At 38.7% G+C, this 27700-nt stretch overlaps 1 protein-coding gene across 2 annotated transcripts in view; it reads right to left on the reverse strand.

Annotated features, from left to right (window-relative positions):
• Positions 1 to 27700, reverse strand: part of APBA2 (amyloid beta precursor protein binding family A member 2) — a 106050-nt gene that overhangs the window by 27018 nt on the left and 51332 nt on the right. For both annotated transcript variants that reach the window (XM_074155409.1, XM_074155410.1), the window contains exons 2-4: positions 15360 to 16366; positions 5690 to 5770; positions 4314 to 4350 (exon numbers count right to left, since the gene is read on the reverse strand). In XM_074155409.1, the coding sequence (XP_074011510.1) occupies positions 4314 to 4350; positions 5690 to 5770; positions 15360 to 16328 (1087 nt within the window). In that variant the 5' untranslated portion in view covers positions 16329 to 16366. The remainder of the gene's footprint in view (positions 1 to 4313; positions 4351 to 5689; positions 5771 to 15359; positions 16367 to 27700) is intronic.

Genomic DNA, 27700 nt, shown 5'->3' on the forward strand with positions numbered 1-27700 from the left:
TTCCTATCCCTCATTTTCCCATTCCAATTTAGAAAAAGTCTTCCAACAGAAAATAAACTTGATTAAAAGAAGTGACTTTCTTCTTCAAGCAATGCTGCTGTCACCTACACTTCTGTGCAGACCTCACATTCGCCTGATGGAAATCTCAACCCTCAGCAAAAAAACCACAGTCTTTGTAATTCAGTAATCAAAGCACATAAACACATATATCTATTTATACCAGTCCTGCACTCTTCAGACACCCAATACTACCTAACAATGCTCACAACTAATGGAACTGTTTGTTTTGCTAGGAAACACTGTAGTTTCAAGCTTCAAAAGGATAATTATATACCACAGGAGGACATTACTTTGCTTTAGATCACATCTGTGCAAAGCCAGTAATGGTTTGGATCTTCATTATAAATCAGAATAGAATTCTGTGGAATTTAAAATTCTCAAAGTATTAGGAAAGAATAAAAAAATATGACAATCTCCACTGAAAGTGTGAAAACCTTCAATGAAATCCTTGGGAAGCTACTAATTTTAAAAGTCACTGAAACTCTTCACGAGGACGAAGTCTTTTGGTACCTCAAAAAACGATCCTTGTGTCTGCAGCACTAATTCACTGAATGAAATCAAAGAAAATGAACTTCCAGAAGAACTCCATTTACTATATCTCTGTTCCTTTGTGCTTACATCTTTGCACCATTACATTTTTCAGCAGACGTATTTTATATGGTACCTCTTCTGATGATGTTATTCATACATCTTTTCAGGCCTAAAACTTACTCTCATACATCTGTACTTCTTTCAGTTTGCAACAAAATATTAATGTTGCATCACAATGACATCTTGTTTGAAGAGTAACAAAGAGAGAAATTAATTAAAGATATGAATTTAATGTTAAGTTAGCAAAACTTCTTTAGATACCTGCATCAACATGCTCATTCAAAATTAAAGTGGCTTTAATTTAGTTTTCCTTCATTCACTTCAGGCTAAGTAAACCAGGCTAAATCGAATCAAGGTTGCTTTAACTCTGAAATACGCTTTATAATGTTTAAATCAGTTTAACTAACCTCCTTTAGTAGTTAATTTAGATTCATTTTTTTGAAATATTTTGTGTGTCTGAAGACATGCAATTCTTTGTACAAATTTTAATGCAGTCATTACTACTTCAAGCAACAACCAAAATTCTGAGTTTGCAGAATTTGTCAACAAAAAAAGTTGTGCTGGTGATTTAAAACATATCAGTCCCTTAATCTACTTCCTTTCCACCCCCAAAGCTCTGGCTGAACTCAGGAAAGCTTGTTTTCAATTATTTTCAAGAATGTTGAATTTGGCCCATTTCTGGTTATATTGGTGTTTTGTACCTCTTTGAGCAAGACATTTTTGTCTTGATTGCCAAGTCATCAATAGGCTACATCAAAGGCACTTTCCTTTCAAAGACATGTTTGGAAACATACACACTGCTGGCACCCCTGAGCATCCCCACCACATCTTCGGGGTCTGCGAAATTAATGAGTGTTAAGAAGGCAACAACAAATTCTTCTCATGTCTTGGCTGTTTGGTGACAGCAATGGTGTTTTTAACTGATTTGTCTGAAAAACTTCTTGAATGTGGAAGTAACCTAGGGTTTTCAGCAATTTTATAATCCTGATTTTATTTATTTGGATTCTTCAAAGATTGGTGGTTTTTGGTTGGATATGGTTTCATCATCTCTTCATAGCATTAGAAAGTGATTTTTTTCTAAATTATTATACCAGCAACAAATTCTGCAACATCATGTATAAAACAACAGCATGTATAAAATGCTTATAGCAATAGCCAATACATGGGGGGAAAAAAAAAAAAGGCATGTTGGGAAGAAAATGTTTCCAACATACATTTCCCATCATAAAGGCAAGGTAAGCAATTGTCAGGTAAAATGCTGGAAGGATGGAATGCCACTGAAAATCGGCAGGGTCAAATTGGGTTACCTGAGTGTTTTCTTCCCTTATTTCTGACTGCTTTAAATAATATAAAAATGCAGACTTGGCTGAGGTCCCAGCTCATCAGAGCACTTAAGCATGCCCTTGAGTGCAAGCGTGTGTAAGGCTTACTGATGAGGAAGGGGAGAAGAAAGCAATAGATCTGAAATGTGAAGATTAGTTTGATGTGAACAAAGATTGGAATTTTATGGTGAGTATTGGTGCTTAAACATTAGATAGCTGTTTCTGAAAAATCTAACCATAAATTTCTGCACTATCTTATCAATGCAATAGAGATTACTTGATTTTCTGCTGATCTATTAAGGCAACAAGAATAAACATATTTCTAGACTAAAAGTAGACTAGGTCTAAACATTTTTAAATTAACTTATCTTTTTATTCACAAAAGAAAAAGAACGCTTATCCAATAATTCAGCACAACTGAATTTAATAATCTGTTAAGAAAACATTTTTATATTTATCTAAAATCATGTGAAAACCAGGGATTCGGGCAGTATTTAGAGACTGGTCTCAGAGCACAGAAGCACCTTCTGCTTCCTGCTGAGAACCACCAGACCCCACAAATTCCTGAGACCTTGGGGCGTGCGGGACTGCAGCAGGTTTTGCGTAAGGAGTAAATGGACACAGGGCATATGTCACCTTGCATAACGACTATCGACAAGTTCCACATTTTGGCTGATTTTTTTACTTCATCAATATGGTTGTGGTATCACCGTCAAAGCTGAGGGAAGAACAGGGAGCGTTAGCTGGCAGAATCTTCTCTTATGTGCAGTAGGGTCCTGTTCCTTTTGGGACTATCCATACAAATTAATAACAAAAACTCTGTTTTTCTTTTAATTTAGAGAGCAGTCATGTAAACTATCATAAGGTCCTAGTAAGCTACATATTTATTTGTATTTGACAATGCCATATAATACCTGCAATAGAAAAAGCCTAATAGACAGCTTATCCTCACATACTGTGCAACTGTAGGAAAAAAAAAACAAACCAGAAAGCAAAATGATTGAACTAAAAAAAAGTACATGTTATGCTATCTAAAAATATACTGACCCCTTTCCAACAGAGCAGTGAGCTGATTGGTAAGGAAAGAAAAATACATAACCTTTTTATCCCAATAAAATTAAGATGTGCAGTTGTATCTGCAAGCACTGTGAGGGGTGAGTTTTCTAGTCTGTTTTAAAGCTCTGCTTACACTGGCCTCCCTTCATGGCTGTCCACTAAACAACCAGGAGATGCTTATTGCCGTATCAGCTTGTTTTCTTGTCTCTGACGCCTTTAAGGAGTGCATTCAATTTAGCTCTGTTTAGGGCCTGTTAGCCAGTACATGCCAAGTGTTACGTGTAATTTCCTTCAGATGTCAGTCTGTGTAAAAGGGGCAATCTTTGACCTTTCCATTTGCCCTTGCTCTTCAAGGAAATGACTAAAACCAGAAGTTGTTAGACGAGCTGAGGAGATCAGGGAATAGAAGAAAAATGTGATGGACATTCTAATATTATTCTAAATCACAGTAAGTTTTCCCCGAGTTGAGACTGGCACTAGAAATCAAGTTTTTAACATTCATTTATGGTTTCCATTGTGGGGAAAAGTGTGTTCGTGGCAGATCTAGGGGGTCAGGTCCTTAGAAGTTTCCTACTGTCTTTTCTCACTTGACAGTATGTACATTTCCTTTGCAGGAAGAGCTGTGTGCATTTTCCCCAAAGTTCTTCAGCTGGCTGGGAATCAGCGAATGATAATGTCTTTCAGTATAATCCCATTTTATCTCTGTCCACCTTCTTACGTTAATAAATTGACTTATTTTTCTCCAAACAGAAAATGTGTTATAGCAGTGCAAAGGAGATCGAAAAAATGTATGAAAGCATGGCTCTCCTAAACAGAGGATTGGATTACCAATTTTTTTGTCAGATCAGGAGAACCTTTCCATTTGTGTCGACAACTGAGATTCCCAGAGTGCAATAACGGGCATCACATCCGAGTGATACAGGGGCTGCTCTGAATAGTTAAATGCCTCTGCACAAGTCCATGAAGAACAGGGTGCTCTTACACCTTCATAAATCTCCACCCTGCTGGGACCCATTGTTACCACTTTTTTACCCCTTTCCAGATTTGTAGCTCTCTCCATCCTCACCTTAATCCTTCTGAGAGCTCTATCTGCTCCTCCTTTTTATCACCACCAGTCTCCCGTTGCCACAGCAGGGGGATGAAAATGTTAAATAGTTCAATACTTAAACTTTTCAGCTGTATTCTTTTGGGTTTGACCAGTTTTTAGAACTGTGATCTTTAAAATATATTAAAGCATTTGCTTCCATTTCATCTCATTTTAACTGTGGATGATGTAAAACTTACCATCAACAAAACTTGGAAATGAAGACACTTTCTTTGTCTGTTGAGAAATAACAATATTTGTAACTGTAACAAAATCATTTTCACAAACTGAAGTGAATTCATATTATATTTAAACAGCTGACCATGGTTTAAAAAAAATAATCAAATTTCTCTGTATAACTTCTGCATAGCTACTATTTAGCACGGTGAAACACATTACATCACAGTAATTAACCCAACCTAACTCCTACATATTGCTGTTTACCTGGAATCTCAAAGCATTTTAAACTGATCCTACCACACAAAAAAATAAGGGAGGATGGGGGAAGAATCTGAAAATAACCTAGGAGGTCAGCTGTCAAAGGTGCAATACACACCAGCAATTCCCAATCCAATAGTTTGTTGACTAGATCACATTGCCTATTAATGATATCCCAAATTTCCAATTAAGAATATTTAACAATATTTTACAAAGCAAGTGAATAAAAGTAACTTTCCCTGATTGCACAGTATACAGCATTACACTCAATCTCAGCAGAGGCCACAACCGTGCTCTTTTTATGCTACTGTCTCTATTCTCAATAAACAGATACAGTCCTTCCGTTTGCTCTTTTGCCAGCCTCTTCAGGCATTCCTGTTTCCAGGAAAGAGGCTGAGTTCTCCATTATGGGAAAAGACTTTAGAAATGTGCCTCTTCATTAATACAACAGGCTACAGGCTAAATATGTTACATGTTTTTGAGATAACACACTTCTGCTTTTAAGTCTGAATTTCATTTCGTTGTGTCTAGCCTCAAGCATAACCTCATTCTGCATTCTTAGATGTCTTCTTTGCTCCAGTCTTCAGTGACAGGAGCAGGTCTGTCTATCATTGCATCTTTTTCACAGCTGACTGAGCCAGGACACATCTTACCACAGAGGCCACTCAAAAAGATGTGACTCATTTGAGCCCTCAGCACTGAATGATGTGCTTGATGTTAGGGGTTACTTAAAGATAATTATTCCTGTGGGAATTAAGCAGTCCTTTGGTTTCAAAGACTGACATTGGAGGCGGGGAAGAAAAAAAGCAGAAGCCAATTTCTTTTTGATGCTACTCTTGCTCTCCAGTAATCCAAAAAGAGAATTTCTGAAGTGTTCTCCCTATTCTGTATGTCATCAGAAAATTTTAGGCTTGAGTACATGCCATGGACAGTTACATAAAATGAATGTGGCAGCAACAAATTCATGGGTATAGTTCAAAGACTTCCCAGAATATGCAGACATTACTGTCACTTCAGGAAAAGAAACACAGCCCGAGTGTGTATGTGCGAGAGGGAGAGAGCTGACAATTCGGTGCCGCTCTCACTCTCAGAAGCCTGACCGCAGGAAGATGCGCAGCAGAACAGCCCAGGCACCTACCTCGGGGGTGTTATTATTGTCAACTGGTCCATTGAGGTCTGACCGCTGTTGCTTCCTTGGCTGCTCTAAACCATTGCACATCTGTAAGAAAAAAGAGAAAGGATTTCAAATGCTTTTGTCTTCTGAAAAGCTTCAAAACAAAGTAGAGATTTCAGTGGAAGTCAATAGTACAAAGCCAGAAAATTTTCACCAGACTGAATTACATTCAGAAAAATGTTAAGAAAAATTAAAAAAACATTAACATATGAAACTGTATTTGGCATGTTCTCCATTATTTTATGGCAGTCTTTGGTCATGAAGCTGTTCTGTGTAGTTATTCATATGTAGTTATTTATGTACAACCAGTACAATCAGTAATATTCATTACTGATACTGAAATATAATGTGACATAGTAGTTGGAATTTCCTATTGTAATTTAGCAAATATGATACATATAAAACTATGGAGCTGTTTAATTATAATAAAAAATCTACTTTGATGTAAATAATAAGACATTTCAATTATCATTAGGTAGCAGTTACACTACTGATTTAAATTAAAACTAAATTCTTTTATCTTAATGCAAATTTTTCACATGAAATTAAGCCAAATGCTGACATGATCAAATTGTTCAGAAACCAAAGTCAGAATTTTTAAATGTGTTTATTCTCAGTATTGGACAAAATCAAAATAGTTCTAACGGCCACCTCTAATCTGAAAAACAGAATCCTTGCACTGAATATAGGATTCTCTGTTCATGGCAGATACCTCATGACATCTCCTTCCTTTTGGGCCAAGCAAATCTACAGGATGCTGGCAGCACAGCTTCAGGCTTCTGAAGAAATGTAAAAGGGAAAATATAATAAAACCTTACACAAGGAAAATACAAGTCTTTTAAACTATGGAACACTATTTTTCTTCTAATTTCCAATATTCTCAGGGGTAGGATTTCTTCTCCAGACCTGACACAAGTCACAGAACACCAGCACCCAGCACAGGCTGGGTGTCCCATACGTACCAAGAAAGCGAAGTTTTCATGACTCAGAGTTTCAGTGTGAGAAATGTGGAAAACCAAGGTGATTTCTGGAACAATTTTTTATGGTTTAGGATATTTCACTTTCCTTTTCTCTCAATTTCCCCATTATGTATTAAAAAGAGTACCTAAATGCCACTGTCATTGTAAGGCTTCACAAATAAGAACTTGCATCAACAATTGTGCAAATGGAAAACACTGGGCAGTATTATTTCAAATGGTCAGCCTGAATGTTACATGTGAATGTAACTCCGTGTCTTCTGACTTTCAAATGTAATATGTAGCTGTAATCAAAGAAAGTCTGCATGTTCATCTCTAGACAAATTATTCCCTATGAGTAAAATTTAGTCAGCTGAAGGAACTAATGAAGCACTGACGAAGCAGGCACATTAGAGCTATTAGCTCAGTAATGTTAATTCTCAGGTAAGACAACATACACAAAGCACCAATCCACCCAAGCTGTAAGCAGGGTTTTAAGAAAGAAAAGACAATCTGAGATATACCCAAAGCACCACGACTTGGGGACCTGCTGACTAGTGCCCTGTCTACATGGCTGTAGAAGCTTCCCATATCCCTGCTTATGAATGCTATTCTGTCTGAGACAAGACAAATCTAATTATATTGCATGGCTAAACTAATATGGAGCAATATGTGTTGATGTGCAGTGAAATATGTTAATGAGATAAACAAATATCTAGAGGGCTTTAATAAAACAAGCATAATAATCATAGATTATTCCCTAAAATAGTAGGATTAGATCAAGTATGCTTTAAGCAGGGAAAATGACATGGCCACAGTGAAGAGATATTAAACTGCAAGCAGTGACAGTAAATATATTAACCCCAGTACGTACAACAGAACGTTAATACTTCTAAAGCTCTGTCAGTTCTGATTACCACCCACTTGACTGAACTGAAAATGCACCTGCACATAAAGGAAGAATGAGTTGACTGGTTTAGTAAGCATAGCCTGGGTGTCGTAAACATCACTGAAACACGTCTCTGTCACAAATCTGACATGTCGATGGACTTACTCAGCCCTGGGGATCATAATACCAATCATGCTCTTTGGTAACAACTGCATATATAATTCCATATAGTCTTAATATAAAATATGACTAAAGACTTGGATGACATTTTGGTTTTGATTTATACATAGCTGCAATTGACTGGAGTGTCTGTTTTCAGGATTTTAGGAATATAAACAAGTCTTGCTTTTGTATTGTTTCTAGTGACATATGAAGTATGTATGTGACACATGTAGTATCTATGTTGCTATTGTGTATTGGCTGGATTCCAAAGAGAAGTCTGTGCAGAATACATGACGTGTTGGGATCAATCACATCACCTCTACAAGGAACATAATAAATGCTTTTTACTTACTATTTCGTGTCTGTACATGAAGGCCAACTTCCCCGCCACAGTGTTTCGCATATGTGTTTAGGAGCCCCAGCCTAATTATGCAGAATCTCAGGTACAAAGAATTCTTCCATTTCTTTTAGGCACATCTGTGCACGCAATATGTTCCACCTCTGGCTCATCTACTAACAGTTTTTTACAAGCGTTGTGATGGGGAGGGAAGGGTGTCACTGTGAGGACTTCTCCAGACAAAGCTGAGTGTAATAGCACGTTCTTGAGATCTTCTCAGCTTTGGAGTGCAGCACACCCTGTGTCCCTGCAGCAGCAGCACGAAATATCGAGCAGTCAGTAAGGGGACCTGTGCCCGTCTGAAACTTTCTGTGCCCAACATTTGCCTGCAAAAATGTGGGCTGTTACAATGACCCTTTACAAAATAAGGGTTGAGATCTTCATGCTAAAGAAATGTTTGCTAACATGGTATCCTAGAAGGAAAGGGCAGAAAAAAGTACAGGGAGAAAGACTTCCCTTTCTTTCCATAAGACTTGCAGTGTCAAAGGAGAGAACTACGTGGCGTAGGCAGGGCTGCATCTCCCGTACACAGTTACAAACCATGTGGTCTTGTACGTATGGAAGGAGATGCTTCTAGACAAAGGGTGAAATGGACTGTTTTGGAGCTTCTTTACAAAACATAAATTCTGGTATTCAGTGTGGGCTGGAAGTTGATAGTGCTCCCAGGTGATCTGAACTTGGGGAAGTGTGGCTGGAAAGCTGCCTGGCAGAAAAGGACCTGGGGGTCCTAATTGACAAGCAGCTGAATATGAGCCGGCAGTGTGCCCAGGTGGCCAAGAAAGCCAACGGCATCCTGGCTTGTATTAGAAATAGTGTGACCAGCAGAAGTAGGGAGGTGATTGTCCCCCTGCACTCAGCACTGGTGAGGCCACATCTCGAGTATTGTGTCCAGTTTTGGGCACCTCAATACAAGAGAGATATCGAGGTGCTGGAGCGAGTGCAGAGGAGGGCAACGAAGCTGGTGAAGGGCCTGGAGAATAAATCTTATGAAGAGCGGTTAAAGGAGCTGGGACTGTTTAGTCTGAGGAAGAGGAGACTGAGGGGAGACCTCATCACTCTCTACAACTACTTGAAAGGACACTGTAGAGAGGTTGGTGCTGGTCTCTTTGCACAGGTAATTAGTGCTATAACAAGAGGGAATGGCTTTAAGCTGCAACAGGGTAGGTTTAGACTGAACATTAGGAAAAAATTCTTCACAGAAAGAGTGGTCAGACACTGGAATATGCTGCCCAGGGAGGTGGTTGAGTCACCATCCCTGAATGTGTTTAAGAGTCGCTTAGATGTGGTGTTGGGGGATATGGTGTAAGGGATAACTTTGTAGAGTAGGGTTGATGGTTGGACTCGATGATCCCAAGGGTCTTTTCCAACCTGAATGATTCTATGATTCTATGAACAACGTTAAATAAATTATCATACCCGATACTTGCTTTCTTCATGATTCTTACAGAGTTTCCAATTTATATTGTTCTTTTAAGTGTTACAATAGCTAGAAAAAGAACATTTGAGGGAAACACTTATAAGGTATTACAAATACATATAAATATCATGACTTGCAGTTTAGAATAGGACCTAAAGCTAAACTGGAAATCTGGAATTGATTGCACACTAACACAGAGGTGCAGCTATGTTAGAAGTCTCTTATCATAGGATAAGATTCTGATAAGAGGACAGATTCTGCAAAGAAAGATATAAAAATATAAAAATATTAAAGGTGTAGTGTTATTAATACTTTTGCCTCTGAGCAAGTACTGAGCCAGTGTCCAGCATCATGTGAAGGAACATGAAGGAGAGAAAATGCCATCATTAGGCTGAGAGGAAAATCAGACTCTAATTATTTGAGGTCACTGAAGTATCTATGCACATCTTTCAGAAATAAGCTTGCAGCCCTACCCATGCCCTGGCCAGCCCTGGCCTAATGGCTAATTGCCAGGCCTGGGGCCACCTGGGCCTCCTTCCTCCCACCAATCTTGCCAGGCCCCCCGCAGCCAATAAGGCCCCCTTTATAACTGCCCCTTCCTGGAAGATAAAGCTCCTCTTAGGAGGGCTGGTAATGGTTGAGTTCTGTTGTTTCTTAACACTCCTGGTTGTTTGCTCCAGTGTAAGCTGATTAGCTTTTCAGTCAAAAGCTCATCTCATTGATGTGGTCCTCCTCAAAGCTGCCACCTGTGATCCTGAATGCTGCTCAGCACCCATGAAGCACTTCCCTGCTGGAGAACATTCTGCTGGAAACCAGCAGGTTAGTCCCTTTCTTGATTTATTCAGAGGAATAATTTGTGTGAGAGAGGAATGGAAAAATTAGTTTTTTCAGAATGGTTAACCCTTCTGGTAAAGACTTAGTAAGCAAGCACTGAGTGTACCTCAAAGGTGTGACAAAGCTTTATTATGATGTTTAAATATTTGAATAATGAGGCTTATGATCCATACCTGCCAATCAATCTCTTTACTAGCAATACTGTTCAAATATTATCAAATAACGTGTTCAGAAACCAATGTACTGGCTTTGAAACTCATCTTGAAGACTACTAAACTTGGAAAAGAGATGTTTTGTGGTAGGTTCCAATTGAAAGAGGTTCCTTGTGGTAGGTTTCAGAGAAATGGCTGTGCTGAATGGTGCATTTTTATGTAGATGTAATTTGGAGTGTTGCTGCCTTCTGCTTTAAACTTCCCAGAGAAGACTGTCACTAATGCACGGTTAGGTAAGAGGCATTGATTTTGCTGTCTCCTGGTGTCAGGAGTTTGCTGCTAAAAAGCCATGACTAGGCCAATTAGCACAGAGAAACTGTTTTTGTTTGAGAATGTTTGGATTGTTTAGCACTTCTCAGTAAGTACTTAAACTCACTAAGTTTGGGAAATGTCACTCAGTAATAGCTATTTAATGTTGCTGCCCCACAGCTGCCTAGAACAAGTGGGAGAAATCAGCTAGCTTTTTTAGTACTCTTTATTTACACCTAATTGTGTTTTCCACAAATTCTATCAAATGCACCCCATAATCTGAGACTGAATTCCAGGAAGACCTGGATTCCTAAGATACAAGTTTTCTAAAATGTCTGTCACCTTAGCTGCCTCAGACTGTTCTAAGGGTGAGATCTTCTAGGGACAAAAGACTCCTGGATCTGGGCTCTTTGCAGAAGAGCACTGTATCCAGGCCAAGAAAAGGGACTAAACCTCAAATATTTTTTGTCAATACTGAGCTCTACTAGTACAGGTAAACGAAACACAGTAGTAGCACCAATGCACGCAAAGCTGATGGAGAACACACTGAGACAAAAAAAGAAGACTTTGTAAAACTTTTGTTCATAAATTTTTTGTTGGTGATATTTTATCTGAGTGTCCACATTGGAAAAAGTGTAAGGGCATAGCCTGTAATGAAATTATGAAATGAGGCTAATGCTGCAGAAGCTTGTGGGGTCCCTGCCAGGGGAGTTTGTATGAGTGTATGAGGTTAGGTTCTCACATGTATGCCAGTGATATGAAAGCATGATTGAAAAATGAGAAGCAGTAGGATTCATGTGTCACAGGCAGCATCGTTAAAAAGTAGACTTCCCTCTAAGGTCCTCATTCTTAATGGTGATAACAGTAAATCCCTGTTTCTTCAAAAGGGTATAGGTGAAGGCAGGGTGTTGGTGCTGTTAAAAAAAACTTTATCTTTTATTGTATATAAATAGATCTGTTTCAGTAGGGTAGGAGAGAATATGCACACTCAGGAGTCTGCAGACTGAAATCTAAGTAGATGAGACATGAGCACTGACCGTCTAATCAGCCCTTTGTTCTTCAAGTGTTGAGTCCCGTAGTCATCTTTAGTCCCCACTCATCAGAAGTAGCTCTCAGGCCATGCTAATGCCAGTATTTCAGAAAAGTATGAACTCTAGTTGGGATGAAGAGAGGGAATTCTGCCACATATGAGGTTCCAAAAAGGAGCAATTATTTAATGGTGAGTCCCATTAGTGCAAAAGACATCTTCCATTGGAATTATTTCAGCTGCTGTCCAATGTTTTGCTAACTTTTTTCTTGACTGCTTCTACTATTCTGTCATTATGCTACCTGACTGTACAGAGTTAGCATTAACTTAGTAAAATAATAGGCAACATCATTCTCTGCAGATGTCTTCTGGGTGCAATAGGAGAAACTAAAGTTCCAAATGCTGTCAGGGAGCAGCAGGATGGGCCTGGGACTGCCCCGTACCACGCTGCTTTGTGGGAAGGAAGCAGGACAGGATACACTGGAGTGAACTGATCTGAGAGGTTTTCTGGTTCAAGCTTTTGTTTATACCAAGCCCTTGTTCCTATTTTGTGCAGTACAAGCACTCATCTGCAACAGGAGACAACTCTCATTTTCCATCTAGTGAACCTGTTCCTAGGTTGATTAGTGTGCCAAACCAACAGTATTCTAGCTAAACTTGAAGCTATGCAAATGACATAGCATTCCAAAAAGAAAAAACACTTCAAATCAACAGCAACTACTTTTGCACAGAAATACCACATCAGTTTAAAGTTTTTGGTCATACTGTATGCTAGTATCAGCTCAATGAGCCATTCAGTTCCTCTTCCTCCTTATGCCACCCAAAGATATACCCAAGTCAGTTAATTCATGTTAATTTTAAAATAAGTGTCTGACCATATTCGACTTCTCTGCATGAAGCTGGAACATATAAAATGAAATTATAAGCAAAATATAAAATTTCTTCATGTGTCAGATACATTAACAATTGGCTTGGCCTGAGATGACTAAGATGTCAAATGGAAGTGAGGGAAACTCCAAGCTTGAGGAAGCTGTTAAATTTGAATTGTGTCATAAAATGCCCAAAACTTTGTTTCAACTTCATAGATGTAATGCTTTTCTTATATAATGTAAGCATGGAAAACCTGCAAGAAATCAGTTGTGCTAAGCAGCGAGTTAAAGCAAATATGCTTTAAATGTATTCTAGGTTACCCTCAGGCTTGTCTAGTGCAAGTCATCTTCTACACTTCCCTAGAGGTATTTACAAATAAAGGCTCATGCAACCAAGCTCATATATCCCCAAAGTTTTCAAGGGTGAGCATGTATATTTAAGAATAGAGAGTGACCCACACTAAAAGTAAAATGAGATGGTTACTTGTTTTCCATTCTCTGTAGGTTGTTGGGTCTTTCTTAGAAGTGACTACTGTTCCCGGGTGATAAATTGCTGAAAGCAAACCCAGCAACTGGAACCTTTCAAATTGCTGGTTATTTAATGTTTTGTGTGCAAGACTATTGCCAGCATTTATCATGGGCTAAGAATTAATAACTATATATTTTTAAAGGTACATAAAAACATACTGTGTATCAGTTACTGTTAACTAACCAGAAATTTATGCAGCAGCATTACCACTTGTGGGAGGGAGGAAAGGAGGAGAGGAGCAGAAAAACAAAATAGGCTCAGGACAGCACAGTATGTGTATAAAACCACAAAATGCACTCTCCTGTTTGCTTATTGCTTACAGAAACTGACATACACATAGTATCTTGGTTTAACTTAAAAGAATTGAAATCTACATTTACTTAAAGAATTGAGGCAAAAAAGTGTTTCAGATGCAATATATGTGCTCCTGTGTCGTCCCTCTCACCATATTTTGTACTGTGTGATGCTCACCTACAATAACTGACATCTTTTAGCAAGATGACAAAACCAAGGATCTTCCAAGCAAATTCTCTGCCAACAGTAAGTTGGGCAGGCAAATCTACTGACAGTGGCCTTGGGTTTTTCTCCTTTCACTATGTAAGAACTTTAATTATTGTAATTAAAATAACGACTCCTCAGTTTCACAAATAAGACACAAGTTCATTTAGAAAGTGGACTAATTGCATCCATCCCTTAGAACAACAACATCCTCTGTGTTTTATCTAAATTTTTGAGGTCCAATATTTATGTTAAAGGTCCAGCTACACCTCATGTTAAGGACATTTAAGGACCTATTAAGTATAAAACTCATTTTGGCGAGAATGGATACTGTACTTTTATTCTAATGCCCTCATGATGAGCCTGATTTTTAGATAAAGCTGAGGATGAAAAGCAACCTGCAGAAGGTGAACAGAACACAGCAAGATAAGACCAGTCCTGTTATGATAAACACATTCAAGTAATGCTTGCCAAAGATTATTTAACTTGCTTTTTAATCTTTCTTTTATATCCCTGGAGGCTTAGGTGGGAGAGTGGAGACTTTTCTTATGTCTCCATTTGTGAGCCTCTATTTCCACAAGAAATGCTGCTTCAGTGAAGATGTCCACAGTAGCTTTGCCACCTTCTTTCTTACAAATTAAATGCATGTCTTGTCACCCAGTTTGTTTCTCCCTTCATGCTGAACTGAAATACCTGTACTGCTGTATTTCTCCTTTCCTTTCCTCATTTGAAGGAATGAAATACTGTGTATTGTTTAATGCTCTATCCATTAGACAATACTTTATGGTTTTTATGAAGAGTGATGGCAGAAACTCAATGGTTACATGCCAGCCAGTGGCTACCTATCACAGCAGCACTTGTTCCGTTATTGAAAAAGATTAAGGCATTGGCAGAAGACTGACTGGAAAGAACAATTAAAGCTCAGACAGGCAACTTAGAAATACTTAGGTATTAGTGCCTTTTTTTCTGGCACTCAACATTAGAAGGAGAAAAGATTGTGCATGGTTCAAACTAATGTTTATACCATTCTTGTGATCACACTGCTTAACATTTTTAGTACAAGTAAATCTCCTATTTCTTCCTTCTTGACAAGGTCAGGATATGCTCAGCTGGTACAAAACCACAGCAATATGCAGGCACTTCTTGCAGTTGTTTTTAACACATGCAGTATCTACCCTTGGCATACATTCTATTAAAACCAAAAGAAATTAAAAGTAATCGCCCACTAAGGCAATGGAATGGGAGTCCTTAATGGAAAAAAAGCCCTTCCACTATTTCAGTGCTGACCACAGTTTTATTTAGTGTGTCACTGCAGAACAAAAATATTTTAAATAAACCAGTTTTCCCCTATGCATCTGGAACACCTTGTTTTGCTTATAACTGTTCTCTGTGCAAAACCTCTTTCCTAGCTTTCTACCTAAATTGACCACATTTAGCACCTTTTCTTAAACATACAATGTCATTATGCAGCTGTGAATGCAATACAGAGAAAAAAAAAAAGTAAAAATATTGCTCTTAATTCTGTTTGGAACAAATAACTAAGATAACATTTGCATAATGCCTCTGACTGTCTGGTTAAATGCAGAACCTCATACCTGCTCCTGCGGCCACTTCTGTCTGTCCTCTGGGGTTCTTGACTTTGCTTTAAAACCTCTAGGCACATCTCCACTGTGCTTAGAGGCAGATGGGATATTCAGTGATTTTGGCCTCCCCTCGTGCCTGTTAGCACTGTGAACGGCTTCTCCCTTTGAACAAGTCTCTTTATAGTCCTGTGCCATGTTTTCAGTCCCAGTGTGCTCTGGACTCATTTCTGTTGTACTATTAATACTGCTCATGCTCATACTCATTTTGATTTCTGCTACAATCTGGTCAATGTCCTCTTCCTGGTCTTCCAGCTCTGCATCCTCTTTTCTAGAATGGTATGGTGATATTCCCTGCGAGTTCCCATTAGCCTCTGCTGGGTAATAGTCCGGATAGCCACCTTCACTTTGGCAATACTGTATGTTTTCTTCTTGGTCTTGAATCTCCAAAGATGACACTTCATCCTCCAAAATCTGAACACCATTATCTTGACTTTCCTGCCACTCTTGCCTGCCTGTCACCTCATTTTCATCTTGGTGCTGAATTTTACCTTCAGCCCATTCTTCTACAGCTTCCTGACATTCATCTGTTTCAACATGGTGTTCCTCATGGGGAGCATACTCCTCCCCATTGCAGTCCATTCCTTCCAGGTAACTGTCGTCCTCTGGACAGTACCTGATGTAGTATGTGATGCCCTCTTCTTCTTCTGGTAAGCCTTCATCATAGTCCTCCTCCTCAGAGGTGTTATTCACATAGTCAGAGCTGGAGTCACCATCTCCACTGTGATCATTGCACTCATGTTCCACGGGTGTAGGACTACCTTGTCTGACAGTTGCTAGTTCTGCCTCCTTTGCCGCATAATCTTCAATAGGAAGGTCACTTTCTTCATTTTCAGGCTCCCTGTTGTGAGATGAAGTAGGGCAAGCTCTTGCTCTGTGATCCAGCATGCTGGCTGTGGTGCTCTGACGTTTCCTGTTTGCCATAGCCAACTCCTTACATGACAATCATTTCTAAGCAATTACTGCAGGGAAGACAGAAAAAGACACAATCAAGAAAAGGTCATCAGTAGATATCAGTGATGTTAATAGGAAACAAACGGATAGATTTATTTGGTGAAAAGGATGTGTTTGTAGATTTTTAAACCAGCTTTACAGACAGCTAACTTGTAAAATGCTCATATTATGGAACCATGAAATCAAAGTAACAACTTGCACAATGAAAGGAACAGATAAAGAGAAGGTTCTACATTTATGCTAAATGTATTCTAGTGTAGGATCGCTTCTATGAATTTGACAGAGAATTAATCCTGAACCTTGAAATTAGTTTTAAATTTCCTTTTCTTGCCAGTAAGGGGTCATGCTTTGATTGCTATGCAGTAAACAGGAGCTCTCTCCAATTTTCAGCTTAGGCATTTCTTTCATGTGTACTGAAAGCATACATTTAGAATCTGACCTGCTCTTACCAAAACTAAAGGAAATTCTATAATTAATAATATAATTCTATTCTAATTCTATAAATAATTCTATTAACTTGGCAGTCACATAGGGCACTAAAGGACGCACTGCTGTTAAAGTTTTTTTTTTTAAAAAAAATCACTCACTGGTTTATTAGCTCTTACTAGCTGGATGCTATTAAGTATCTCCCATTGTTAAACCAAATATTATTTGTAGAATAGACTATTTCAGTTGGAAGGGATCTACAATGATCATCTAGTCCAACTAGATTGCCTGGTCGATTCAGGGCTGACCAAGTTAAAGCATGCTATTAAGCACGTTATCTGATGCCTCTTAAACACCACCAGACTTGGGGCATCAACAACCTCTCTAGGAAGCCTGTTCCAGTGTCTGACCACCCTCTTGGTAAAGAAATGCTTCCTAATGTCCAGTCTAAGCCTCCCCTGGTGCAGCTTTGAACCATTCCTATGTGTCCTGCCCCTGCATCCCAAAGAGCTCAGTGCCTCTCTCTCCACATCCCCTCCTCAGGAAGCTGCAGAGAGCAATGAGGTTATCCTTCAGCCTCCTTCTCTTCAAATGAGACAAGCCTAAAGTCCTCAGCTGCTGCTCATAGGACATTCCCACCAGCCCTTTCATTAGCTTTGTTGCCCTCCTCTGGACACACTCAAGGACCTTCACATCCTTTTTAAATGGTGGGGCCCAGAAGTACACACCATGCTCCAGGTGAGGCTGCACCAATGCTGAATACAGAGGGATGATACCCTCTCTTGACCGGCTGCTTCTACTGTGTTTGATGCCCCCCAGGATGCAGGTTGTCCTCTTGGTGCCAGGGCACGCTGCTGGCTGACACTGAGCTGCTGCTGACCAACACCCCCAGGTCCCTTTCTGCAGGGCTGCTCTCCAGCCACTCCTCCCCCAATTTATACCTGTGTCCAGCATTACTCCATCCCCGGTGCAGAATCTGGCATTTCAACTTGTTAAATTTCATCCCATTAATCATAGCCCAATGGTCCAATCTATTTAGATCCCTCTGCAAGATTGTTTGTCAAACAATCTAATCTGCATGCCAGGAAGACAGACACATTTACAATAAAAGCTCATTAATTCTTCCCACTAAACACTTGTGCTACTTCAAATTACATATTCTTGTCTAAATACTGGATTCTAAGTAAATAGGCAGGAATTATATGAACTGTATCAAAAATAGTGTAAATAAAGAAAACAGCTAATTCTAGACAGGCTTGACAACCATGATCTGCTGTGTGTGATGTGGATGGGTGAAACAATGCCCTTTTCTGTGTGCATGTTTCTGTGTTTCATTGTTGTACGCATATGATAAGCTTGACCTGTGCAGTTACTTAATTGGGGTGAACTGAGCTCAGACACAGGCTTCTGATATGCACCACACAACTGCATGCTTTGCTGTATGCATGTATTCCAAAGGCAGGGCAGCCAACCACATGATCATTTTGACATAACCAGTTTCCCAAGTCTTGTGTGCACACAGAGAACACAACCTAGCATGGTGCTGAAGGGTTAGAGGAGCTATGCAAAGATGCATTTCCTAGGCATTACGAATTTATAAAAAAAATCCTGTCACTGTAACCTAAAACCTCATAGATATCCCTGCAGAATTGCTGCTATCATAAGGAAACACCCAAACTGTAGTTTGTTACAAATCCAGGAATCTGATGCATTTATGTATTAGTGCAATGGCACCACGTGGCAAATCTAAGCTCTCCCTGAAACAGGGGTTCTTGATCCTGGAATACAAAGCAGAGATGTTATGTTAGTCGCAGGAAGAGATATGAAAGGAACCCAGCATGTGAAGCTCTTTATTTTTTTTATTTTTTATTGGTACTTTGCAGAATTAGTCTTGACAGAAAGCTTTGAAGTAAATAGTGTATCTGAAGTGAAGTTTTAAATGACAAAATCAGAGGAGAAGGCAAAACTTGCACCTTCTCACTATTAGAAAAACGAGCAGACTTACAAGACTTTCTCAATGTGATCGGTGTGCTCACTATGATCCCTCTCATAAACTAGCTACCAATTCTCACTTTGGAGTCAACTACAAGGAATTCCGAACATCAAGCCATCTGTCCACTCGTGTTGCCTCTGATTTAGTTAGCTCTACTTACTGCAAACTAAGGATGTTCCTATACTGTAATTGCAGTATAAAGAAAACTTATTTTACATTGGATTAAAATAGCAACCTAGTTACAACACTGCAATGCTCTGCACAAAACTGCCCACAAGCAAGACAAACCGCTTGCATGATCAGATCAGGAGCAGGTAAGAACACTACACAAGATGTCTGAAATAAATTATGATGGAGTGCTACAAAAAAGATACTTTTGAATAGCAATGCAAGAAAGAAAGAAATACACCCCCATCTGTCTTAACCAGAAGTTATTTTTTGTCCAGAACTGAACAAATTAGTGTCTCTGGGAAAGAAATGCTCTCATCTGCAGTGGCCTCAGTCTGCTAGTCATTAGAAGTGTTCTCTATATTAAATAAGACGTAGAGATTTCCAGTGCAGCAGACCCTGCACACTAGTCATTACTGTAGCTGAAGATAAAGAAGCACATAACATGTAACACAAGCACAGTTTGACACTCATGACTCAGATTTTTCTTAAAGCATATGGAGATGAGAACCCTTTTTTTTAGCCAGTGTAATGGAGTTTTCCCACCTGCATCTAAGAATCTTATTATTAGTATCCAGGCCCCAAAACTGCCTTAAGTGGTATCACTGCAAGTGATACCCTTTTATAAATGAATGTTCATACATGTTACTTACCTGCAAGAAAATCCACTGTCTGGTAGATGCTGTACAACAGAGCATGTCACAGGAAGCCACTTGCTCAGGCTCTGAGAGCCAAAAGCGTGTGGCTAGACAGGGCAGGAGCCTGGTGAGGGAGGGATGGGTGATGTGTGGTAACTACAGCAGCTGTGGGGAAATGCCCAGGTGTGGGGCTCTGAGGGCTCTTATAAAAATAGTTATCAGCTGAGCAGGGCTTCTGGCAGCAGCTGCCCTTCTGCCCCAGCAATGCAGCAAATGTGCTATGGGGGTCAGCGTGGAGGGAGAACTTCAAATAAATAGTGGCAGACTGGAAAGCTCTTAGAGCATAGGTGATAAGAAACAGAGAAAGGAATTCCTCCCAAGCATGTCTAGCACTGACATACTAGAAGGCATAGGAAACTGGGTTTCAGTTAATTCAATCTGAGACTGTGACTGAAGACAGTGCTTTACCCCCATATGCTGAAATTGAGGCACATGTTCCCAATGGAGGTAAAATAAGCCTGATTTTTCAGTAAGAGGCGAAGCTGATCTTAATGCTATGGAAACTGAAGTTGCAAAGCCATCAATGAACAACACTTACAATTCTAGTTGGCCTCCTTACCTTTGCTGTCTTCTCAGGCACTACTTTTTAGGAAATGAAGTACTGATCACATTAAAATAAAAAGGCATAATTTATTATTCTCAGCCTTTGAATTGCAGACTGAATGTGCGCTGATTATACTATCTTCAAATATACCAACTTCTACAACTGTACCAACACATCTGAATTACTAAACAGAGTTTTCAAACCTAAGTCTGAGAATTGCTCACACACATTTCATGTTTTCATATGTTTCACAGGAAACATATAGCTGTATTTTAACTCAAATACTCAAACAGCCAAGGTAGCCTAGTTTACTTCCACTGTTCCAGAGTATCTCTCAGGCTTCCTAAAAAAAATACTTCAGTCTTACATTAGGTTTAGCATAACCCAAATCTTTTAAAATCCAAAATTGTTCTAGGCCTTTTCTAAGTTGTCTCGTGTGACACAGCAAGGTGCTAGTTCCTGATGACTGCAGGTCCAAAGTCTTCTGTCATCTTGCCTACAGAGATGTTAGTTTATCTATGTGGATGGCAATTAACTAAAACCAATGTATTCAGATTTTAAAAGAACAAAACCAGAACTTGGATGTTTTTCTGAGAAATGCAATAGATACCAAATTTTTACGACATGTTCTGCTATTCAGTCTACTGTGCAGAAACCTTCTGAGTCACCTGCTGCAGGGAGTAATACCTTTCCTAACTTTCTCAAGAAATCTGCGGTGTTAGAAGGTTACGTAGCTAATAACCACATATCAGTTACTAAGAATGCACTTGAAATTGGAGAAAATACTGGATTTCTATCTAACGCTACTCCAGCGTCTTCCAAAGTGAAGATAGGAGTCATGATTTGCTGGATCCAGCAGCATGTTATGAATAAAGGCTTCAGTGGAGTCAACGGGTTATTTCCTCTGCTTGGTGTAAGACTCCCTCCTAATGGTCTGAAGTTGCAGCAGGGGAGGTTTAGATTAGATATTAGGAAGAATTACTTTACTGAGAGAGTGGTCAGGCACTGGAACAGCCTGCCCAGGGAGGTGGTGGAGTCGCCACCCCTGGAGGTATTTAAGAAACGTGTAGACATGGCACTTCAGGGCATGCTCTAGTGCCCAAGATTGTTGGTTTGTGTCTGTTTTGTGGGTGTGGTGTGTGGGTGGTTGTTTTGGTTTGGTTTTGGTGTTGGTGTTTTTTTGGTTTTTTTTTTTGGTTGGACTCGATCTCAAAGGTCCCTTCCAACCAAGAAGATTCTGTGATTCTGATTCCAATATCAACGAGGGAACTGAGATAAGTTAGGTCAAACTTCTGTATCAATCCAAATGCATTTTTCAGCTTCTGATTGGGGAAAAGAAGTATTCCTGAGAACACTGGGGGTCAGTGCTGTATCCTTTACTCTCCTCAGGATTCAGTCATTTTATCTTCCTGAGACAAGCAAATGCTGATTTGTGTTGTACAGTGCACCACTAATGCTCCATCAGTGTTGTGAAGATGAGTGATTAAGGGGCCAAATTAGATAGGGTTCTCAATAAAAAGGTTTTGCTTTCAATAATGTTTTGCTTTATTTTTCCTAAGTTTCCCTGCCCCAGCTCAATGTTTGAGAGGAAAAGGAAATCAATCGGCAGAAATGCAGCATGTGTTTACTATGTGGCAGTAAAAAGGAGTATGCATAGGGGAACCAATCTCTTCTCCTCAAAACAGGACTACTGCTTTACGGCTGGAATTTATTGTAATCAGTGCTCATTATAGCCTCATTAGCTTTCTCCCAAATTCCTTGCAGCTAATCCCAGACAGCTGCAGATAGGGTTTATGGAATTTAACACTTCTACATCTTTTCACCTGTGTAGAAAGATACTGTCACTACTTTCTTCCCATGGAGAGAGACCAATTAAATTAGCATTAAAAATGGGAAATAGTACACAATTGTAAACATGGTGATAAAGTGAAATAGCCAGTATAACATTCCTAGCTGTGTTTAAAGAACTGCTTTACATATATACTTGATTCACAAGCTGAAGAGCATTCTAGTGGGAGCAAAACAAGCTCTCTGACAGTTTTTCGTTTAACATGCACAGTGATCCGAGAGGATTGTGGGTTTGGGGGTTGTTACCTTGTTTTGGCAACAAACACGTACCACTGCATGCTTACCTACAGCCAGATGATCTTTTGAGCCCCGCTTCTGCAACCTACAGGTGAACCTAAGATACACTCCCTTTATTTGGCAAGGCCTCTTTCTGGGCTTACTCCTCCCCAGGTTCCTTTCTTCATCTACTTTTCAGTCTCCTTTCTCCCACACTTCAAGTATCTGTACCCTTTGTCAGTTTTGACAGAATTTCCATGCAAGTTTTGCTTCCCTGAAATTGTTCAATAACTCAAATTTTCCCCAGTACAATATAGCTGCTATTAGATTGATTTTCTAAAAAGATATAACTCCCCACTCTTTGTAAGTCATCTTCAGAGGTAAATGGAACATAAGCATTGCAACACAACTTATTGTGAGGCTCGATTATAGCACATATGGCCTACAGGCTTGCTCCTCTGCTGCTGAGCTGTGTTTTCAATGCACTGCTGACTTAAGCTATTCCATATGTTAGCCCTATACTCATAATCAATAAATGCTGTAAAAAAAAAAAAAAAAAAAAAAAAAACAAAAAAAAACACCACTCAACCCTTTCAATACAGACATATGTTTAGAACTGCTATATTCATCAGGCTACTCAGTACAACTGTAACAGATAATAGTATTTTTCGAAGAACCGCATCAGAAAATTCATGATTGCAGGACTTTACACTAATTATACCAATCTCTTTTCCAATAAGCAGATAAGTTAAAGTGGAAAAAATTTAGCTTCAATTTCTTCAAAACAATTTTAATATCAAACTAATAGTATTTCCCAGTAGGCTTTCATTACAGAAGACTTAATAGACTCCCATCTGTGAAGTCAGCCAAGATGAATTGCGGCTGATCTTAGGCTGGGAACTAGAATTTTTAATAAGCAGATAAAAGAATGTGAGCCTGCCATGACTGTCAGATTCTGCAGTCATTCCCCAAGGCCAAACTGCATTAACTCAGTGTTCATTTTTCAGTAGATCTGACTCTACAGACCATGAGAATTCATTATACAGTGCTCCAGGAGCAGAGTGCAGGATAACCTGCGAACACTTCTAAAAGCAGGTATAAATGGGATCCTTACTCTCACAGGAACCCTGATCTAGCTGTGTAACTGTGGCCATAGACGACTCAGGGGTGTTGTTTGAACCTAAAAGTTTTAGAGGTGGCAATTTCCTCGGCCTCCCAAAAAAACCTCCTTTTTGGGGGGGGGAAATCACCAAAGACACCTAAGAAATCTAGAGATGTGGTAGTGCTAAGCTCTAGTCTCCATGACTTGATGTCTCACTTGGAGTTTGTTTGTTATTTATAAACCAACGAAATGGCTTCATTCACCTATTTGTGAAAACATACCATAAAGAATACTTTCAAGCAAGGAAGTGTCTGAGTACAAAATTAATTAATTTTTAGCAGTTTAGATCTGATTTTTCTACTGTGAAACTTGAGATTGAAAACTGGACTGAGGTCTAGCATTTGTTTGTGTACAGAACTCCGTTCGAGGCCCAGCAGCCCAAGCCAGCTGTTAAGTTGCTCTTGTGAACGCCACTTCTGCCTCCTACAGAGTACACTACCTATCCTCTCTCAGAAAGCCTTCCACATACTTTATTAAAACTTGTTATGAATACAAGAAGTATTTAGGTAAGCCACACTAATGCAACCTTGCAGACATGTCACTGTTCGGAGTGCTAATGACACTACTAAAAAAAAAAAAATCAGGAAAACTCAAAGATTTACAAAGGACACTGAATTCATGGGGAGTGTATCTCTATGAGTTGTCATGCATAAACAATACGTTTGATGAAGAAATTTTAAATTTTTAAGATTACTTTTTGCAGAAAAGCCTGACTGAAAAGCTATTTAGAAAATAACCTTCAATAAATAGGTAGGATATATAAATAAACCTGAAGTGTTTTGTCACTGCTGGTGACATTTATGTCATGTTGACTGGAAATTTAGGACATTGCCAGTTTCTGTTGGCTCTTGCTAAATGCCCCAAGCAATCCTTTCTATTTCCTCCTCCTTCCAAGAGAATTTTCATCCCAACCCACAACATGTCTCAAATAAGCTCTTTTGCTATTTATTTTAAGATATTTCTACTCTCACATATTTGACCTCTTCTAGATAGTGGTCTAAAAATAAGAGTTGCAAACATAAAACGTGGATAGAATTAACAGCAACTTGCTATTTAGGTTTTCCATCTTCTTCTTTCATTTAAAATAAAATCCAGAAAAGTTCAAATAAGAAAATACATTTTGAAGCACTGTTGTTTGCAGCTAGCAGAAACCTCTTAGGCTTTATAAATGTCCTTTCTTTTGTCCTGTGAAATTCCATTCAAAATTATCCAATTTCAATCTAACTCTTTCTCTTTTTCTGAGTGCCTCTAGAAATTGTTGACAGTCTGTCAAAAAAACTTCTACAAAATCAAGACTAGTTAGATGTCTTTCAATATTTTTTCTTAGCTTATTCTACCAAAACCTAGTTTCCCCTCTCCCTGCTGGGCAGATGTAAGGCTGGGGTTCCCTCAAGTCCAAAGGAAAGAAAGTCCTTTACACCCTCTGAAGAGACAAGCCAGAAAACTACCAAACATATCTTTTGAAGAGGAGAGATGGTTGATATTCCCCAATGCCTCTGGCTCACACAACAACCATCCCAAGTTTGGCAGTTCAACTGTGGGGGCTCAGTGGTAGCGCTGAGAGCAGTCAGGGTTTGTACCGCACTGACCGTCTGTCCGGTGGGACACAGTCCCGTGGCTTCAGTAAGCACAAAAATAAAGTAGGAAGTTACGAATTAAAAATATCAACAGAAGTTATTTAAATGTTAGTTGTAGCAGCAATATGTTAAGTTCCAGATTCATGATCTTCCTTTTAACCTGAACTCCTTGCCCTCACACACTGTACATAGATTTTATAATTTTATGACTACACATTTTTTATACCACCTGCTGTCTTCTTTGTTCAAAGCACAGCTGGGATAGTCCAGAAGGAAATTTGGTGCTATTTAGTGTTTCAGAGCTTCAACTTATCATCTAAATATTATTTTAATATACTGAATTGAAACACAGAATTAGAAAACAGCAAGAGATTTGCATGGGAGGCACAGAGAATGATTTTTTTGAAAGAACTAAAATGTGTGAGGGAAGTGAAGAAGAGCAGCATCTAAAAATAGATGGTATTAAAATACATGACTTGCTAGTTATCTCAAGAGTAACCGCTAGCTAAGGCAAAAAAAAAAAATTCTTACCATTCACTGGTTACTCAACTATGTCTACTGTAAATCTGAGTTAGTCACAAAAGATATTAATTTGGAAAAAAAAAAATCACTGAACTGGCAAGCCAGAGAAAAAATATATGTTATTATTCACTATTATGCTTATTTTATTAGCTTAACAACTGACAGTAGAGTGAGAAATTAAACTTCTGAGATAACAAATGCATGTTTCTGTCTGTTAGGATTATTTCAGTTGGAGCTTTGCAGAAATTCTTCTTAAAGTTACCACAGCTGCAGTATACTAGATACCTCAGGAAGCCTAGGATTTCCAAAATACACATCCCTGTATCCACAGACAATGCTTTTAAAATGGAGTAGACTGTCCTGAGTTACTACCTTCCTGTAACAAAAAATTGTCAGCAAGTAGGTTGCATTCTGAGTAGAATATGAAATGTGTATGCATATATTAAAGAAACAAATAGCATATATTGACCAGTCACATCTAATGCAAACCTCCTCCTCACCCTGAAACCAAAGAGAAACAATAGATAATTTGCAGTGGAATATCTTTTGCTCCTGTTAAACCACATCAATATGATCCCTCAGTATATTTGAAATCTTTCATTACCTCACATGAAAGCGAAATCTTTACAATTACTTTACGATTACAGGTCAGACAACCTTCCTTTCATGCTATTCACCAGATGTCATCTCAAACTTCCTGATGTCTTAACAATTTTTCATATTTTTAAAATATTGTACATTCTGAACTGTGTTATTTTCATGGTACATAATATTTGCTCTGTTTGGTTTAATATAATAAGCCTTTAAAATGCAATAATTACCTTGTAAATGGCATTCTAAAAGTGCTCTATAATTAAAACCCACCAACAGAAATTAAAAGTAGACCAGAGACAAAGACATGCGAAAGACAAGTGTAAAATCCTATGGCATTGCAGAAATAGTATTCTTGAATGTATATCCCAACTGAATGTAGCTTTTATAATTAAAAAGATTAGCTATTTCCTGCTGAAGTAATAAAAATATGTGTAATCACATATTTAATTATCATTTATTGTTGATGTGCCTTAATCATTCTTTAGGGTTTAATTCCACAGCTCAAAGAGAAATATTAAACAGGTAGTGCCATATCCATATAGTTGCTTGAGTAAAGATTTTAGGATTAGTATCAGTTTTGCAGTGTTATGCCCGCTATATAAAAAAACAAACCACCAAAACTGTAACCTCATTTCAGATACCTTAAACTGGGTGAGGGACAGAAGCAGAATATTTTAATTCAACTGAGTAAGACGAGCCTCCAAAATTAAGGTAATGAGATTTTATGGCTTATTCTTCTGGCTGCCCTGCTCCAAGAGATCAGTTTTAAATAATGAAAGAGTATTTTGTGTTTTTCCTGCACACAAATGCTCCACTGATAGCTACCTGGAGGCTTTTGACTTTAAAATTTATTTAACAATAAATACAAATTTTAGTATCTTCTCATGATTATCATATTTCCTAATTCACTGGGAATAAGGGAAAAGTATAGGATGCATAGGAATAAGGGAAGGAAATACAGGAATAAAGGAAAAGTAAAGTATATATTAACAATATCATGCATAAAGAATATATGCCAATCAAAACACATTCTGGCCACTCTGAGACAACCTGCAACCCATTGAGAGCTCTGGTAGAGTTTTTAGGCTGTCCTAGAATGGATTATATGTAGTTGTAAAATGCTTTCCAGAGTACCTTTCTGCTGACTACAGATGCTACTCAGAACTCTAGCAATCTTTCTACCTCCGGCTAACTTGTATGCTTTTTATGTTCATCTTGCAATGTCCTGGGTTATATTTTTATCTCAATAACAAGGTCAGTCTCCATACTGACTTAGCACTTTTAAATGATAACAGATCACTATAAGGATAACACAAGCCAGTGCTAATGTGGCTACGGGAAGCAGCCGTGTGGCTGAAATTCAGACAGGACAAACCCAGTGCTGAGCTTAGAGGCAGCTGTGTTTGTCTGTGGGGAAACCACCCAGGTCAGAAGGGCCAGTTGGACAAATCCATACTAACAGAATCTGGCCTCGCACAGTTGACGTGCAAAAACATCACCCCTGAAATTTCTTCAAACTCTTAAGCCTAACAAAGTATTTTTTTTTGTCAACTTGAAATGTTTAATTAAAAAACAACCAACAGAATTAAATTTC

The sequence above is a fragment of the Numenius arquata genome, chromosome 11 (assembly GCF_964106895.1).
Source record: "Numenius arquata chromosome 11, bNumArq3.hap1.1, whole genome shotgun sequence".
In the NCBI taxonomy this organism is placed as follows: Eukaryota; Metazoa; Chordata; class Aves; order Charadriiformes; family Scolopacidae; genus Numenius; species Numenius arquata.